The following is an 18,912-nucleotide window of genomic DNA, read 5'->3' as shown; positions in this document are numbered from 1 at the left end:
AATATCATGGATAGGGGATGGCATATTTGATAGCTTTAATGATATAGGGTTTGTCTGAAGTTTGTGTCAATTTATTATGCAAATATCGAATTAGGAATTATTCATAATTGTAGTTGTTATTGTATGTACAATTCTTGTGGGTAATAAAAGGTTTTATTCGATGAGGTGATTGTAGTCAGGTTGGCCGAGCGGTCTAAGGCGCCAGATTTAAGCTCTGGTTCTCGAAAGGGAGCGTGGGTTCGAACCCCACACCTGACAACCTTTTTTTTTCGTAATTTTGGTGATATTTGTTCCTAAATAATTTTATTATCAAGGCCTCATCGTCCAGTCTTCTTTGATTATGTCGGAAGCCTTTTCTCCTACCATCACGGCTGGTATATTGACGTGAGCTGATATTGGTAGTGGTATTATGCTGGTGTCTACTACTCTCAGGCGGCGTATACCGTGTACTTTCAGTCTGTTGTCCACCACAGCTTCAGGATCGCCCGATGGACCCATTTTGCATGTTGCCACCTGGTGGTGTAGTGTTGGCGTTATGGTTCGTAGTGCACATTCCCAGTAGGCGTCTGAATTGAACGCGTGTTGTTCACAACCTGAAGAAACAAAAAAATGAAATTCTTCGTTTTATCTCGTGGAAATATTGTGAATTAATTTTGAGGGGTTTTGAAATGTCGTTTTGTTATGAGATAACAGGTCAATTGAAAAGTCCCCGGTCTGCCATAGTAAAACACGTTTTTTTGGCAAAATTAGTTTTTTTTATTCAACATAATTTCCTTCGAGGGTGATTCACTGATTATAGCGACCCTCCAACTTTTCGATACCATTTTTAAGTCACTTAGCATATCAATTGTTGATGGATGATTTTCCTGGGGCAGTGTCCGGAAACTCGGCATTAAGCCAAGTTTTTGCTTCAACTGTATTTTTTCCCTTCAAAAAGCAATATTTTATCAACACGCGAAATTCCTTTTTATCCATTTTTTTTTCACAATAACAAAAGTTGCTTCACTCAAAATGTTATAACTCACGAACTAATGATCCGACAGCTGTCAAATTTATACACGCATCTTTGGAGGGTTTTTGGCTAACTAAATACGTATGGATTTAGTTCTGGTAGCGCCATCTATGTGTCAGGCCGGGGACTTCTCAATTGACTTGTTAAATAACGTTATTGTGTTGTGTTGTAAGTTCGTTAAAATTAATTTACAGTTTCGGTGACAATTGTTTTGAACATTACCTGGGATGGGTTTAGTGTACAGTTCGCTTCTGAAGCGTTGGAAAGCCGGTTGCCGATTGATCCTCTGGATCTCCCTGATGGCCGCTATGAACGTCTTGATGTCATCGTTGCCAGGGTCCGTGAAGTATCTGGGATAAAACAGGGGCCACTGGAAGGGATTTTTCGATTTCAGACGAAGATAGCCGTATGATTTCGGATGAACCAGCATGGGGTAAACCTAAGATAAACCGATTATGCTCTAGATGTTTTGTGTTTTTTTGGTAAAATTCATTTCGTGCATTCGTTGATGCCACCCGGAGACCTAAGTGTTAATATGGCGTATCAGATTCATCAGGTACTCCAAAAGAAATTAGGCAAATTAGTTGAAAAATGAAATCTACGAAAAAAAAGGAAAAAAAAGAACATCTGAAAATAAAATTAGGTTAAGTCATATAAGAAAAAGATTAAAAAAAGGAATATCTACCTGCGACATATCATAGATGGCAAGGAAACAGATTGTTCACTCTGAGAGGCTACTAAAAATATAATAGACCTAGAGTGAAATTGAGCACACAATAATCAAATAGAAACTGAATAATTCGCTGATAATTCAAATACTATACGGATCAGTGCATGCGAAAATATTCCGAATGAACTTGTTAACACTAAAAGAAGTCTACAAAGTAATCAAAAGTGGCACAAATCTAAAGGAAACACCAGACAGAAGCGATCTACTACATGTCAGGATAGTTATATGATCGGCCGGATTGTTGACTTTTCAAGGAGATTAATAAAAAAGTATTTCTTAATACAAAGCTTTGTTGCAGCCACATGTTAAAAGGAAAAGGAAACAACTGGAGTTTAAATATAGGGAAATGTATTGGTTAATTGGAAAATATAATACGATTTTTCTAGAAGGAAGTCCTAAGAAGCATAGTAAGGCACCCAGATACTAGAGGATTGATTACTTACACCGATACATTCAGATACCCACTGTCACTCAGAAAATTAAGATATTCGCAAGATCACATGAGGAGAGACCCCTTTCTCATGATAATATCGAAGTGTTGCAAGTTTTGGATAACACCAGAACAGAAGACACTCTAAATATAAAATACCGATAGATCCTCCTATAGGTAACAGTCTATTGAAAAGTCCTCGGCATGACACATAAATGGCGCTACTAGAATTAAATCCATATGTTTTTTAGTTAGCCCTATCCCTCAAAAGATGTATAAATTTGACAGCTGTCGGATCATTAGTTTGTGAATTATAGCATTTTGACTGAAGCAACTTTTGTTATTGTGAAAAAAATTGATAAAAAAGAATTTCGCGTGTTGATAAAATATTGCTTTTTGAAGGAAAACATTACAGTTGAAGCAAAAGCTTGGCTTGATGCCCAGTTTCCGGACACTGTCCCAGGAAAATCAACCATCAAGGATTGGTACGCTAAGTTTAGACGTGGTGAAATGAGCACCGAAGACGGTGAACGTAGTGGACGCCCAAAAGAGGTTGTTACCGACGAAAACATTAAAGAAATTCACAAAATGATTATGAATGACCGTAAATTGAAACTGAATGAAATAGCAGATACTCTAAAGATATCAACTGAATGTGTACATCATATCATTCACGAATATTCGGGTATGAGAAAGCTCTGTAATCCGCTCCAAAGCGTGGGAAAACGCAACAGTCGACTGGCAAGGTTATAGCGTCTGTATTTTGGGATGCGCATGGAATAATTTTCATTGACTACCTTGAAAAAGGAAGGACCATCAACAGCGACTATTACATAGCGTTATTGGACCATTTGAAGGACGAAATCGCCGAAAAACAGCTGCATTTGAAGAAAAAGAAAGTGTTGCTTCACCAAGACAATGCACCGTGTCAAAAATACATGAATTGGTCTTCGAATTGCTTCCTTATCCACCGTGGCTGTTAAAGAACTGTTTAATGTGTCTGATCTCATACCTGCCATACGTTTTCCTTCTCTAACGGCTTCCAGATAGCATCATATAACTCTTTACTGACGCTCAACGATTGTCTGTTTGATGCTCCTTTGTCCGACGCGATGCTGGCGCCGATAAAAAGCAGTTCCATGTCTGGGTACGGCTGCGACTCCTTGGAGTTGTTGGTTTGGATGTAAGAAATCGCTTCAACGCCACCTAGCGTCGTGAACGGACCATTACCGTTGAGGAGAAAGTCGAACGAGGTGCTGATGTTATACATCACGTCGTCTTTGACAGTTTCCAGGGGTTCCCTCGATATGAAGTTCAGTCCTGTTCGTTAAAAGATAATCTTGTCAAATCTGTACCCATTTTAAATATAAATTCCTGTAAAACTTTCAAAAATATTTTGGAGAGTGTGATGGTTAAACTGAAAAGTTCGTTAAAATAAACTGTTCAGGAAAGAATTATAAAAATTTGTAGAATTCTTAATATGAATACCAATAACATTAAGGAGAATCTTACAAAAATAGTTAATAGAAAATTGCAAAGCAGTAAAACTCTTGACATTTTTGTACACACCTTTTTGTACAAACTATTATAGCTGTGTCTTAATCGTAGTTTGAAGTCCTTCGATAATATATGTATTAGATTTACTATAATGTTGAAATAAATTATAGTTCATAATATTTTTGTTCAATTATTTTATTTAGATTAGAATTTTTTTGTATGTCAAAAATACTTTGAATAGACTAGAATAGAAAGTGGTGTATATTTGTATCTATACATCATTGTTCAAACTAGAGTTATGAAGAAATGTTTAAAAATTAAGTAACATTAAGGTAAATTAATTAAAATTAAGGTAAGTAACTGTAGGAATGTTCGTCTGGTCGGTTGGAATGTCTGGCTGTCGATGCGATTGTTTGTCCGAACACTCACTACGATTTTGTGGAAAGAATTTGCACGAGAACTGAAAACACTGCTTGAAGGAATACTTGTTTATTTCGTTATTGAATGATACATGTGGTCGATGGGAGAATGAACAGGATACCAGGCTAAGGTGAAGGAAGAACGGTAGCGCTGTGGAAGTGGTGCTGTTACAAGGGGGCAGAGAAAAGAAAAGAGAGCGAGACGTCGTCGTGGTGGTCTTTTATAGCCGTGAACCGCCTGGTACCAATCCACCGGTTTTGCCAACCTTTGAACCTGATGTAGGTGAATGCGTCGTTGCCTAAAGGGTCGTAGCGGTCGCCACATAACTAATAATCAAGGTACAATGTACACGAGGTACAACGTCGTTAAGTTAATGAGTTTTGTCACCATGTCCCTATTTCAGTCTACCACAAATTGAACGACTGCTCACGGCTCACCTACGTTAGGACTGAGTATGGGCTGCAAAATTGTAGAAATGCCGTAACAGGTGGAAATACAGACAGACCCTTCGGATTTCTACGAGAAATCGATCTAGATTGAATCTAGTCTATGCTAAGTTAAGTGTTACTGACCAAGTAACCATTAGCACTTCGGTATGGATGCTATTGTGTGCTGTCTGGATAGAATCTCTACGTCGTTATGGTTGTGTTTGTAACCCTGTATTTGTGTTTATTTTTAAATTGTATATACTTTATTTATACTTTTAGCCCCCCTGTCTGTGTTATTAATTTTATATATTTATTAATTTATTATTTTATATATAGATTTTATGTCTGTCCCCGTCTCCTTTATATCAACACCGTACTATTAACCGTAGTATTTTTTAAAATGATGATGTTCTTAATAATGATAGGTCAGTGATTATAATTAAGCAACATACGAAATATTTACCTACGAAGGTTATATGGTCGTACATTTTTTGTCCCACCGGCAGGTTTTGGACGACGGGTATTCCCAACTCCCTCAGGTGGTCCTCGGGCCCAACGCCAGACAGCATCAGCAGCTGCGGCGAGTTAAAGGCGCCAGCCGACAGAATCACTTCCTTCTTCGCCAGTATCTTGTAGTATTTCCGCTGCCTTAAATTTGCAACTTTGAAATCACGACGCAGAGTAATATCGAGCGCTTACATGACAAACACAACGCCTCGGGCTTCTTTTGTGTCGGGATCGATCAGGACTCTGACCACGCGGCTGTTGAGCAGAACCTTCAGGTTCTTCCGGTTCCTTATCGGTCTTAGGTAGGCCTTCTCGACTCCGCATCTCTTCCCGTTACGTACGTTGCCTTGGATGTAGGATACCTGCGAATGGGGAAGGTTTTGATCTCGGTCGATGTATAGTACCAGGTGTGTCGGTTATTACTTTCCGGGTTTTATAACTGATTTCACTATTCATAAGCATGTAATATTATTATTTGATACATATACTATTTTGCTCTACTGACATTAACCTCAAAATTACATAAATTACAACATCAAAATAACAGCGTTATAGATTTATATAACAGGTCAATTGAGAAGTCCCCGGCCTACCATAGTAAAAGATATTTTTTTGGCAAAATTAGTTTTTTTTATTCAACATAATTCCCTTCAAGGGTGATACACTGATTATAGCGACCCTCCAACTTTTCGATACCATTTTTGTAGTACGATTTGTCCTTTGCTTCAAAATAGGTCTTAGTTTGTTGATCACCTCTTCATTCGACGAAAATTTCTTCCCAGCGAGCATTCTTTTGAGATCTGAGATCAGGAAATAGTCGCTCGGGGTCAGATCTGGACAATACGGTGGAGAGGAAGCAATTCGAAAGCTAATTCATGGATTTTTGACACGCTGCATTGTCTTGGTGAAGCAGCGCTTTCTTTTTCTTCATATACGGCCGTTTTTCGGCGATTTCGTCCTTCAAACGATTCAATAACACTATATAATAGTTGATGGTCCTTTCTTTTTCAAGGTAGTCAATGAAAATTATTCCATGCGCATCCCAAAATACAGACGCCATAACCTTGCCAGCGGACCGTTGCGTTTTCCCACGCTTTGGAGCGGGTTCATCGTGTGCAGTCCACTCGGATGACTGTCGATTGGACTTCGGAGTGAAATGATGGAGCCATGTTTCATCCATTGTCACATGTCGACGCAAAGGCTCGGATTTATTACGCTTGATCATTTTCAAATACTACTCAACTAATCATCAACTCGTTGTTTTTGGTCAAAAGTGAGCTCGCGCGACACCTACTTTGGACAGAGCTTTCTCATACCCAAATATTCGTGAATGATATGATGTGATATGATACACGATATCTTTAGAGTGTCTGCTATTTCATTCAGTTTCAATATACGGTCATTCAAAATCATTTTGTGGGTTTTTTAAAATGTTTTCGTCGGTAACAACCTTTTTTGGGAGTCCACTGCGTTCACCGTCTTCGGCGCCCATTTCACCATGTCTAAACTTAGCATACCAATCCTTGATGGTTGTTTTTGCTGGGACAGTCTGGAAACTCGGCATAAAGTCAAGTTTTTTGCTTCAACTGTATTTTTTCCCTTCAAAAAGTAATTTTTATCAACACGCAAAATCCTTCTTATCCATTTTTTTCACAATAACAAAACTTACTTCACTGAAAATACTATAATTCACAAACTAATGATCCGACAGCCTTCAAATTTATACACGTATCTTTTGAGGGTTAGGGCTAACTAAAAACATATGGATTTAATTCTAGTAGCGCCATCTATGTGTCAGGCCGGGGACTTTTCAATTGACCTGGTATATATTTTTGTTATATATAATACACTCTTGTTACACCAAAAGAAAAAGCCTCAAAAAGTCATCGTTTTCTGCTAGAGAACTATAAAAACAATTCATATGTGGTGATTTCAATGTTGAAGAACATGTTGGCTGTCCAAAAGCGGTTGACGATGCGATATTGTAGGAGTTACTGGATGAAGACCCAACATAATTTTAAAAATAATTGGCAGAAAAGTTGAATGAAAGCCAAGTCGCAAATTCTGAATAATTGCGAGCCATTGGAAAGATCGAAAAGAAGGGAAGATTGGTGCTACATGAATTGAACGATAGGAGTTTAGAGAGTCGAAAAACGCCACTGAAATGCTGCCTCAAAGATACGAAAGGAAGTAATTTCCACACTGAATAGCGACGGGTTATAAAAACATATTTATTTCGAAAATTCCAAACATGATATGATGATATGATATGATACGGTGATTTTGCAGCATCACAATGCGCTATCTCATACAGCGAAACCAATCAAAGAAGAGGAATCTCTTGGATGAAATGTTTTATCACACCAGCAGTACTCCCAGACCTGGCTCCATTCGAATATTATATTTTTACATCGATGAGGCTTGCGCTTGTAGGGCAGCATTTCACCGATTTGGAAGAAGTTAAAAAATGACTCGAAGAATAGTTTTGCTCGAAACAGAAACTCTTCTTTTGGAATGATATTCTTAAATCGCCTGATAGATGGGGAAAATATATAGAATCAAACAAATGCTAAATGTTATATTGTTTTTAGTCACGTCAACCTCTTGGATTTTTTAGTGACTGGACCTACAGTTTAACGTGGGCTCTGAACCACGGTCCTCGGCATTAAGCCTACCGACTGGTGAATGACCAATTTTAGAAATCATTCCAGAAGACATCTGGTCTTACCCAGCTTGGTTACAGGCCTGACTGACAACATCATCACAAACATAAATTTACGACCATGCCCCAGCAGGATTCGAACCCGCGACTATCGCAACAGTAGGAGGACCATCCGGTCGCCTTTACGACTGCTCCACCGAGCCGGCATAAAGTCAAATAGGCAACGCTTTGAATAAATACATTTTAACTATAATAAGTACAAAAACCGGACATTAGTTACCGACACACTTGGTTTGTTTAAGCAGTTTTACTCCTAGTTGCGTTTTTCCGTTGTAGTCGACATAGGGATGGCCTGCTTGCTGGGCGGCTTCAACAAATACACGAGCGGCTTCTGTTCTGTAGGGGATGTCGCTTACGGTCATGTAGCCTCCTTTGTTGCGATACCCTTTGTCTTGGATCTACGGTGATGTATTGGTGTAAAAAGTGAGGTTTTGAGCTTTTCTCTCGGAATTCAAGGTTGGTTTATGTTCACATGTAGTGGAAATGTGCCCTGAGGCTGTCGAAAATTTTCCGGATATCCAAATATTAGGTGCTTGCATGTATTCCGAACGATTTTTAACTTTAAAATGACATTTATTGAGAAAAATTGGTATAATCGAAATATTTTCTATCATTTTCTATAACTTTTTCCCATCTTTCTTTTACTTTCGTATTTCTTCAGTATTTCGTAACCGTGTGCTAGTGAAGCCATGTTTTATAGCATATATTACTTAACAAAGATCTCCGGATTTATTTTCTTTCATTTACTTACTCATCATCCACAAATTTCTGTTAATGTTGTGTGAATTGATGTTGAAACTATCTATGAGGAGGGAAGTAAACATTGGAAAATTTTTGAAATAACATTTTATTAAAACGATTATGGAATGAATTATAAAATGAAGTAATAAAAATATAATTACTATATGTCCAGCCCTTCTATTTTTATAAAAATACCAAATTTAAATTATTTTACATACTTGAACAATTAACATGAACTCCAAGAACCATATACATAAACATTATCATAAACAAGACCAAAATCGTTTAGATCAAATGCAGAAAAGCAAAAAAGCAGTGAAATTGTCCTAAAAATCTCGAAATGTGATTAACTATGATCCCTGCAGCAATTTTTGCTACTATTCTTGATCTACAAACCCCATTAATGAATTGACTACCTCGAGCTTTCGGTTAACATGTTTTATATTTAGTAGCCTAAAATGAATGGATGATCGTACTTTTGAGCTGAAAGAAATCTCCATTTTTACAAAACAATAATTTATTTACCTATACTCTTGTATAAAAATGCGTTCTCTTTTCCTTGTTTGTCATTATATCATTAGGGTGTCGTTGATAGTTTTGTATTTTATTCATTTGATACAGGTCTACTTTTGTATCATAATTCTTGCGTCCTAGCAAAATCCTGTCTAATTTCTTCTTCTTGACAGCTAACATTCCCACTATAAACAAAATTGATGCTGTTTGGATTTTATAACTTTTAAAAATTTTACCTTCCGTTCTGCTCTTACCTTTGTTCTTCCATATTTTAAAACCCATGTATGTTAAACCACCAAGAATAACATAACTATTTAATTATTATTCCTATAGAATTATTAATGTACCACAAAATATAAATATTCTAGATTTATTTGTTGTTTTCACTTGATCGACTGTACGACCGATGGGCTTCGAAAAGAATGTACCGCCTTTAGAAAAGGAAGACAACTCTTGTAACGTGTAATCGAGCTTATGTCATCCAGTTTGTTTAATTGACTTTGGTAGACATACTAATATACTACCTCCTGGATGATCCGATGCATATGGCACCTCAAGACTTTATGGTCATGAATATTCCGCTTCGATATGAGATGGTTCTTCTCGACTAACCCACGACATTTTGCGTTTGGGATTGTCGTAGTAGATCTACTTTTATTCGCCTGTCACAATAAGCCACCTAAAGTTCTTCTTTTCTTTGCAATGAAACGGCGATGTTGTAAGGAATTGTCAAAACCATGGAATGTGATAGTTAGGTCAAGTTGTTTGACACTCGTTTATATTTATACATCGCATTTTCTTTAATGGATATAGCTGATCAGAACACATGCAAGTACCTAATAAAGATGAACGTGCAACTCATCCAACAAGGACTAATCAAAGAGGGAATGGTGCGGTAAATACGACGGCCAATGAAGGACTTCACTATCACTACATAGTATAAAACAAAGTCGCCTTTTCTGTCCCTATATCCCTATGTGCGCTTAAATCTTTAAAACTACGCAACGGATTTTGATGCGGTTTTTTTCAATAGATAGAGTGATTCAAGAGGAAGGTTTATATGTATAATACATGCATAATATACTAAGGCAACATTGCTAATTTTAGAGGTTTCTAACGTGATTTCGTAAATTAACCTATTTTTTTAGGCTTATTTAGTAATTAGCAAAAACGCTGCCTAACCCTACGAGTTAGATCAAATTAATGTACTACAGTATTGTACACCATAAAAAGGTCTACAAAAAAGTCCGCGATGGTATATGTTTATCTTTTAGGGATAACCCACATTAACCATTTTTATTGTTTACTTTTTACGTGAGAAAATGGCTTATTTACGAAGCTATTTTAAGCAATACGGCATTAATCCTTATCGAATTAAGTACCGTAAATACAGTGTGCAATTAATATAGATCAATATGGTTCCTTACAGCATGTAAATTAAACAAATATTTTCGGAGATATTACAAATTTAAAATTTGCGTTTAAAAATGTGTAATGTAATAAAAATTGTATGAATTTAGATATTCCAAAGATAGCAGGAAATCTTCATAGTAAGTATAGGGGAAGAGGAATTGTTTTACTCCAAATTTAATGCGTGCAGGCCAAGGGCAGTAATGAATGAACCAAAAATACTGGATCGATTTTAATCATGTTTTCATTGAGTGACATAGGCATATATATTTTATGCCCGTGCAAAGTCGGAGCGGGCCGCTATGTTTTTATATACAACGTTCATGTTTTTTCTGTAGTGTATTTAATTTAGTATCAAAATTGCACCCGTGCGAAGCCGGGGCGGGTCGCTAGTCCTATATAAAATATACATATTTTAACTTCTATTATTGTTTGTTTTGCTTATTGTTTAATATCATTTTTATTTATCTAAAGGACCAAAAACAAAATAATCTTTGATAATAATGATTTTTTAGCCGTAATCCTTTTTTTGTTGTATCAGAAAAACCTCAGCTCTTTTTATTTAAATTCTAAGGAATATTCTATTACAGATCTGTTATTTCCAGCTTAACTCATGTTTCTATACTTTTTTCTATGTATATAATCTATTCAAAGTTTTTTGTATATACGTCATCAAGATGTTTAATGTATTGTCTGTCGTACTTTGTAAAGTCATTTTAGAATCAGACAATATTTTTCTTCTCATTTTATTCTAGTTAAAAAGAGACACAATGCTGTCTGATTACTTCGAACACGTAAACGAATGAGCTTGTTAGAGTCGTTCGATTGTCAGACGTATGCAAAATTTTTGAAAGCAATAGCGATAACTAATCTATAAACCATTGTGGCAGTATAATTACCTGCAGCTTTTAGATGTACTATAATGTTAATATAAATTATATTTGATAACATTTTTGTTCAATTATTTTATTTAGATTTGAATTTTGTTCTATGTCAAAGCCTGAACTGAACTAAAACTCAGAGTTGATGCGGCAACATTACGACGTTTTGATCACAAATTTAAATGACGTATGTATAAAATAATAAAAAAGAGTTTTACAGTTATACTGGCACGAAATTGATGATAGTTGTAAGGTCTTCTTGAATTTGTTATTACGTTCATTATGTAACTTTCAAGTTATTGTTAATTTTTAGTCCATTTGATTAAATGTAACTATTTTTTTATGTGCGATAAAATAGAGTTACTTAGTTAGTACTGTTTTGAATGATATAAGACTCTATGAAGAACCATTTCTATACGTGTACCTTTATATGAGCATCTTCTAATTTTTTAAAGTACGGTAAGACGTCCTTGTATCCCCAGCCGGGGTTGCCCATGGCCTCCCACCTATCGTAATCCAGGGGATTCCCTCGAACGTGGATCATATAGTTCAAGGCCGTGGTCCCACCCAGAGCACGTCCTCTAGGCCAGTGCATCCTTCGATTTGGACATCCTAAAAACATGCACGGATTGGTATTGTGTTTTAGGGTATCGGTGAATGTGAAACAGTGGTGTTTACATGATGTGACCGTTATTTATTGATGTAATATAAAAATGTGGGTTGTATTTCCCACATGATAAAGGAATCGGCGCTGGGTTTACCTGTAGACGAGGCGACCCTGCAATTATCTCCCAGATAAACGTCTCGGGGTTGCCAGCTATTCGTTATCGTGTTCTAGTTGGCGCTGCTGGCACCCCGCCCGCGTTCGACATCTGGGATTATATATCTGGGTATCTTGTAATCCGTTATTCCACTATGTAAAATTCGACATGCCTCAAGGTTGCTAGAGTGTATTAATTGTGGGAAAAAGTAATCCGCGTTTCATGAAAGCATCAGTTATACAGTTACAGTTTCAGTAAATTGTTACAGAAACAGCTACAGTGAGTTGTCATTAATGTTATTGTAAAGCATTTTTAAAAAAGAACAGAAGACTGCGAAAATTAGAAATGTAAGAGAAGAACGTTCGAACATGATTGTGCCTAATCACTTGGTTTAGTATCGGGTCTCGAATCACAGGTTCTCTAGTGACGTAATGATGTTTTCTTTTCAAAAATATAGCAAAAGATCAAAACAGCAGGTCAAAATCAAAACAGCATATGTACCACTGATTAGTGTTTGAAATTAATGTGAATAAATTTGCTTTGAAAAACACGAAGAACAAACTAAAATTACTTCTTCCTAAACTTATTATGTAAGTTGTTAAATAGTGTCTTCTACGCACTGGAATGCATATATTTTTCGCATACCCAATGTTTATTTTTAGCTAATCATAGAAATCTTTATACGAATGTATGGTCTTAAATAATATTCTTAATGATGTTTACTGCATTTTTAATTAGTTACTTATGTAGTTATAGTGGCGTGCTAATTAAGACAGAACCAATATTTTTTCTTTGAGATGTGTTCGGAATAAAATTTATACATAGTATACAAATGGCAAAGATATGTCGAGGTTAATTTTGTGTAATAGGTACAAATATTTTTTATGTAATAATTTGAACGACACTACAAGGATTCCGAATATATGAGTTATTTTTGACTATGTTCAGTATTATTAGGCGTATAAATAAATTTTAAAGGATTTTGTTTATTTGAAGCTTTGCTGTCTTAATCTTAAAGAACAAATCGGTACAATATATTTCATTTAAAGCATTGTCCATCGATAGCAAGAGAACGATGTATATATTTTGAGGGTATATATCCATTTTTTGGTATCTTCATAACAAGTGAAGCGCTACTCAGATAGCTCAAAACTGATATGTCGGAATAATCATTTAAAATTAAGTACCAATTTTAAAGGGTTATTAAAAATAATCAAAAGGCTCTTAAAATGGTTTTTTAAATATCGAAAAATATCGGACAATAATATCTCAAAATATATCAAACAAAAAGGCTTACCGATATTATGTGACAGTTAATAAACAGTTATGGATGATGTTACCAATGCTGATAAAACGAAGAATGCATTGATATATTCAGAACTTAGCGAAGTTCTCACAGAACAAAATGACTGATATATGTGTTCAACTTCATGGCTGATTTCTATATATTGTGGCTGTTTTTCCCGAGATATATTATCAGTCTCGGCCTAAATACGAAAGCAAATGCATTTTTACAAATCCATTAAGTAAAATTAATTTTTGTGATGATTGCTGTCTTCATCTCAGGTATGTTTGCAATATCTCTCGGATCGTTACACAACACAAGCTCTGCTTACTTACACTCCCACATTGTTTTATTTTTCTTGTCATATCAGCGTATGTCTCTTTCTATTTCTCTGCTACATTTGTTGGTCATGCACATATGGTTTATCGGTTTATTGTTTCATTGTCATAGCTTTATTTTTTAACATTCCTAGAGTGCTTTGTTTTTATAATTTTATCATTAATTTATATTTTTGAGTTTTATTGGGATTAAATTTTAATTTTGCTATAAGAAAACGAACATATTTTATTTTAAGTGCTAAGAAACTTTTCTCTTAAGTACCTTAAGTCTTTTGGAGTCATTGTATCTTTATGTCCAATCGATATCGATCCGATATTACCTATAACATCACTATACGTTTTTAACTGTTTTTTTATTAATATCCTAGAACGTCAACAATCTGCCCATGTGTAATAAGTATTATTATATGATTTTAGTTATATAATATAATATAACTATCCTGACATGTAGTAGATCACTTTAGCAGGTGATCTACTGTACAACTATTCTAACTTATTTTAAGGTCTATCCTTACTTATTCTAAAAACTTCTAATTCTAGCTTATTCTAGAGATTATTAAATCTCACTCTATATGTCTATTAACCAGTTCGTATGGCAGTTTGCGTTTGAGCTTACGCGCTTCACTGTCATCGCGCACATTTTGCTGTTTGGCGAGTGCATTCGGATGCACTAAGAGTCTTTCAGAGTACTTCGCACTAATACTCCGAATCACACTGGTTATGGGTTCTGAGGGGATATAGCGCTGAATCAGTTTGTTGGACACGTAATATGGGGCATCAACGATGACTCGCAACACTTTATTGCTATAACTTTATCGCATAGGTATTGACTTATACAGCAAAACCTTGTTATCTAATGATGATCAGCCAGTACATTGGGTTTAGTTTAAGCCCAAGTTGTTTGCGTTTTGTATCTATATGTTTTCTCTATGTCAAACGTCGATCGAAATGAATTCCCAGATATTTAACGTTGACTGCTTGCGGAAGTTCATGATTATTCAATTTTACTGACGGGCATGTTCTTCTACAAAGGGCGAATGTCACATGGGTAGATTTTGTCTCATTTGCTTCGATACGCCACGTTGTCAACCACAATTCGACTTTGTTAGATGAAGTTGGATGTTTCTTGTGGCTGATATTGGATCTTCATGTGACGGTAAAACTGCTGTATCGTCAGCATATGTTTTAACTGTTTTTCAAATTATTTTGTGTTTTTTTGACAGAACTCACATTTTTGAGTGATCAGATTTTCGTCCTACTTCCCTTAGGGAATTGTTAAGGCTTGATTATGTTTTTCAAAAGGCGTTTTCTCGTCAATAAACAATGCTTAAAGACCATATGAAACCACACCTAAAGTTCTTTTAGTAAAACATCTTCTAAATTTAGTTCTAATGACTAACAATGTGTCACATAGAAGGCTTTTGCAAACTCTTCAACTCATCAAACTCTTATGGCTGTACCTAAATATCCAGTCAAATTTACAACGAATTACGAATAATCGCGAAGCTATCTTACAATTATCATTACCAAAATTTGATGAAAAATCTACCCTTCGCCCATCTACTTCTACTTCGAACCATTCAATGATATGGTTGACTCAATTTTTTAACTTACCCCAACAATATCCCTCCTCTCTTTCGGCTGTGTAACCCCAGTCCAGTTTGGTATACTGGAAAACAGCCGATATCACCGGGATTTCCGTGAAGGGCGTGGCAACGTCGCCAACTTCCAACAGGAGGACGTTCCAGTCCGGGTTCTCCGACAGTCGGTTGGCGACCACGGCACCCGCTGATCCAGAACCCACCACTATGAAGTCAAACGTTTCTTCTTTTGTTGGTGGCTCATCTGTAATCATATTCGGACGAAGAATTTTAACGAGGACATATTAGGGTCGGACTGAATTGTAATAAAAATAAGGTGGTACCGCATAAATATATGGAAATCATCAAATTTTGCGCGGAATGCATATGTGCCAACGATATTTGGCTGTGCGAATATTTCGAATAACAAAAACTATTTTGAAATTAATTGGGACATTGACGTGGATTTTCTAATGTAAGGTATAATTAATTAAAAAAAGATGAAAAAGTAATCAGAGTACGTCCTAATACTTAATAATTTAACAAAGATTTTTTTGTATGCAGAAACAATGTGGATTCACTTCACTCTAGACGCTCACTCACTTTAGACAGTTAATTTAGACAATATATTAAATAGCATAATTAATGTTTACACTGATTCATTTAATTAATGGTTTTCAGTTATTAGAGTGTGATAATTACTAGTTATGTGCTTTACATAACGAACAATACACAATAGAAAAAACTTATTTCCTAACAAAATCTAAATTAAAAAAGTAATAGATACACAACAATTCTTTCGCTTTACTTTATAACAATGATACAGATAAAATAAACTTGTGCCTGTATTATCAATTATTTCTGACTGAAAATGTCAGTTATAATTTGGCTCATAGTCATCATTGGTGGTACTTTTTAACGTTGTTTCATCTGTTTTCTTACGATCTATTATATACGGGCTGGCAGTTTTATAATGAAGAAATTATGTAAAAAATTGGATCGATATTCGATCCTATCGCTTTTTAATTTTTAAGGTTTTACTCTTAAAGGTCTAAGGTTAAGGAGTATGACTCTCCCACCGCTGCGATGGTAGCTGGTTAGAATAAGAACAGATTATGGATGTACCAGGTGTACCGGAAAGTCATTATCGTTTTTTTTTGGAAAAAACCTACATAGTTTTGAAGAAAATGGAAAAATTTATATATACAAGGTATTGGCCATTTGATTTTATACAGCTTCGCCATCTTTTAGGAAATTTTCCTTCTCAAAAAGACTGTTTGCTCTTTGAGCAAAGCCATATTCTACCTTCTTCGAAATTGGCGAAGTACTGCTCGGCAAGCGGGTATCCTATTGATGCGACAAGTTGGGGTAAGGGTTGGAGAGTGCGGCAGGTGTGATAGTATATTCCACCCAAGTGCTTTCAGCGTTTCTTGTCCGTTTTGGATGTATGAGGCGGCACGTAATCCTGCTATAAAATGACTTTACCATATCTTCAAGTCTACACTGGATGTTTTACGATCAATGCATGGTTCATATTGATTATTTGTTTTCGGTAGCGATCACTATTAACTATTTTACCAGGTTTCAATAGTTCGTAATACACCACGCCATTATTGTTACCAAACATAGAGCGATCGACCGGTTTCGCCAGGTGATAACCATAATTTTTTGTACTTAGGGTTTTCAAAATAAATCCACTTTTCATCACCCGTCACTATTCGATGCAGAAATGAGTTTCGGTCATGTGTGAAGCAGCATTTCCCAGACGATTTTGTGCCTTTCCAATTGTCTGTCATTCAATTGGTGTGGCACCCATCTAGGCCACAATTTGGACTCAAATTTCAAAGGAACGTACACTGTTTTCACATATTTTTTATCTATAATAATCAGATTTTGTATAATGTTATTGCTGAGCTTATGTGACAGAAAATTGGAAGTCGTATACTGCAATATTCATTCAGTTTGTTTTTTAAGCATAAACTATAGAATTTATGAGGTAGAAATATTGTATACAACTGCTGTTACTGTTGGGATAGTCGCGGGTTCGGGTCCTGCTGGAGCATGATCTTAAATTTATGTTTGTGATTGTTTAATATTTGTGATTGTCCTAGGCATGAGTGGAAAATCCGACAAGGAAAATGATCCTAGTCACGCCAGTAACCAGGCTGGTTAATACCGGATGTCTTCTGGGATGATTTCTAAGTTGTTCACTCACCAGTAGGTAGGCTTAATGCCGTGCTTCGAAGCCCACATTAAATTGTATTAAAAAATAATAAAATTTAGATTTTTAACACAGAAAAAAAAAATTAAAATAGAGTATGTATATAATAATTGTTGTAATAACTAATTAAGAATAAACAAAAACCTTATTTAACTACATTCATTCATAAATTTTATATTCTACTATATACATACAATTTAGCTTAATACCTACCTAAACCTGTTTATCTATGTACAATATTATTTTAATTACTTTAGTATTTTAGAGTTCCTTATATATTTTTTGAAGTCGGTTAAATTTTTTTCTTAAAAATATATATTTTTGTAACTTAATGAATGTTTCAAAAACTACAATCAATTTTCGTTTTGGATTCAGCCGCAGAATGTACCTTATAAATAACCTCCGATTCTCAGATCCAAAACCTTGTATATTTGTGTAATCAGAATCTTAAAATTAGCAATAAATAATTTAGGATATTAAGTTTATTTTTGAAATTATTGAAGTTCTAAATATTCCTTTCGAGGCTTTTAGTTTTAAAGGTCTAAGAAGTCCATTTTTTAAACATTCTAGCTTAATATACCCCAATATATCTTTCATTATTAGTAGCGGTATAAATAGCGGTAGCGGTATATAATATAAACAAATATTGAAGAAATAAATGGAAATCGAATATTGCAGTTACATGGTAATATAAATATCTTACCTTGGTACAAATTTCTTACATCCAAACTGTTAATAAGCTCATGAATATTCACTCTTTGGTTGGTTTTGTTTTGTGTATCAAATAGGTCATTATCCACGCTATATATCGAGAAGATATTCGTATATAGGACGAGTAACCGTAACCAACGCTCCATCATCAACAATTATCCATTCACTTCACCACAAACGAGATCACTTTTCCTTTTAGTACTGGCACTGTTACAACTCGAGTGCTAGTTCGAGCTTCGATCAAATATCGAGTCTCCGAAAGACATCGGACTGTGACTGAGCTGATATATTTCGATCATATAGTGTGGTAGAACGTCGCGCAAAAATATTTAAACCTTCTATCTTGTGGCTGCTCTATGGAAACTGGCGAATTAACCGGCGTTAGAGGTCGTTGTCTTTTGTTTTATTTGCATATGCGATTAATGGAATCGAGTTGGCCGTATCTATAATGCGATCAGATAATTTGTTGACATTCGAGTTTTATTGGAGTAGATCTGCGTTTATATTTTTGTTTCTTGAGAATTGTGTATTCATCCAACAAGTTTTGCTTTGTCGTGGCTTGATTTTTAGTATTTATTTCGTTCAAGCAATTTTAAAAGAAAAAATTAAGGTTGAATTGATTTTTCTCGTTTTCTTGGTGCATTTTCTCTATCCAATGAAACAGTGAACTCACGCCGTCAAACATTATGACGTCAAGCGTTGCAGTGTTGCCGCATCAGCGTTGA

The 18,912-nt window shown here is 35.4% G+C and overlaps 2 protein-coding genes and 1 non-coding gene across 3 annotated transcripts in view; 2 read left to right on the top strand and 1 right to left on the bottom strand.

Moving 5' to 3' along the window:
* Positions 1–18,912, top strand: part of Flo2 (flotillin-2) — a 374,194-nt gene that overhangs the window by 520 nt on the left and 354,762 nt on the right. The gene's annotated exons all lie outside the window — the stretch shown is intronic.
* LOC143193774 (glucose dehydrogenase [FAD, quinone]) lies at positions 57–18,553 on the bottom strand. The gene is made up of 9 exons (XM_076400151.1): positions 18,180–18,553; positions 15,290–15,520; positions 11,716–11,903; positions 7,998–8,144; positions 5,217–5,386; positions 4,981–5,165; positions 3,185–3,492; positions 1,235–1,451; positions 57–593 (listed from the first exon to the last, which is right to left on the bottom strand). Exons 1-9 carry the CDS (start codon positions 18,334–18,336, stop codon positions 310–312), a joined length of 1,887 nt encoding a protein of 628 aa, XP_076256266.1. The 5' UTR covers positions 18,337–18,553; the 3' UTR covers positions 57–309.
* TRNAL-UAA (transfer RNA leucine (anticodon UAA)) lies at positions 175–258 on the top strand. The gene has a single exon. It is a non-coding gene; the product is annotated as a tRNA-Leu (tRNA).

This window comes from Rhynchophorus ferrugineus, unplaced genomic scaffold (genome assembly GCF_030347505.1).
Source record: "Rhynchophorus ferrugineus isolate W39M unplaced genomic scaffold, kcgeb_rfMv2 rfM3, whole genome shotgun sequence".
Lineage (NCBI taxonomy): Eukaryota > Metazoa > Arthropoda > Insecta > Coleoptera > Curculionidae > Rhynchophorus > Rhynchophorus ferrugineus.
The sequence above is the reverse complement of the archived record's forward strand: the minus strand, read 5'-3'. Positions and strand labels throughout refer to the sequence as shown.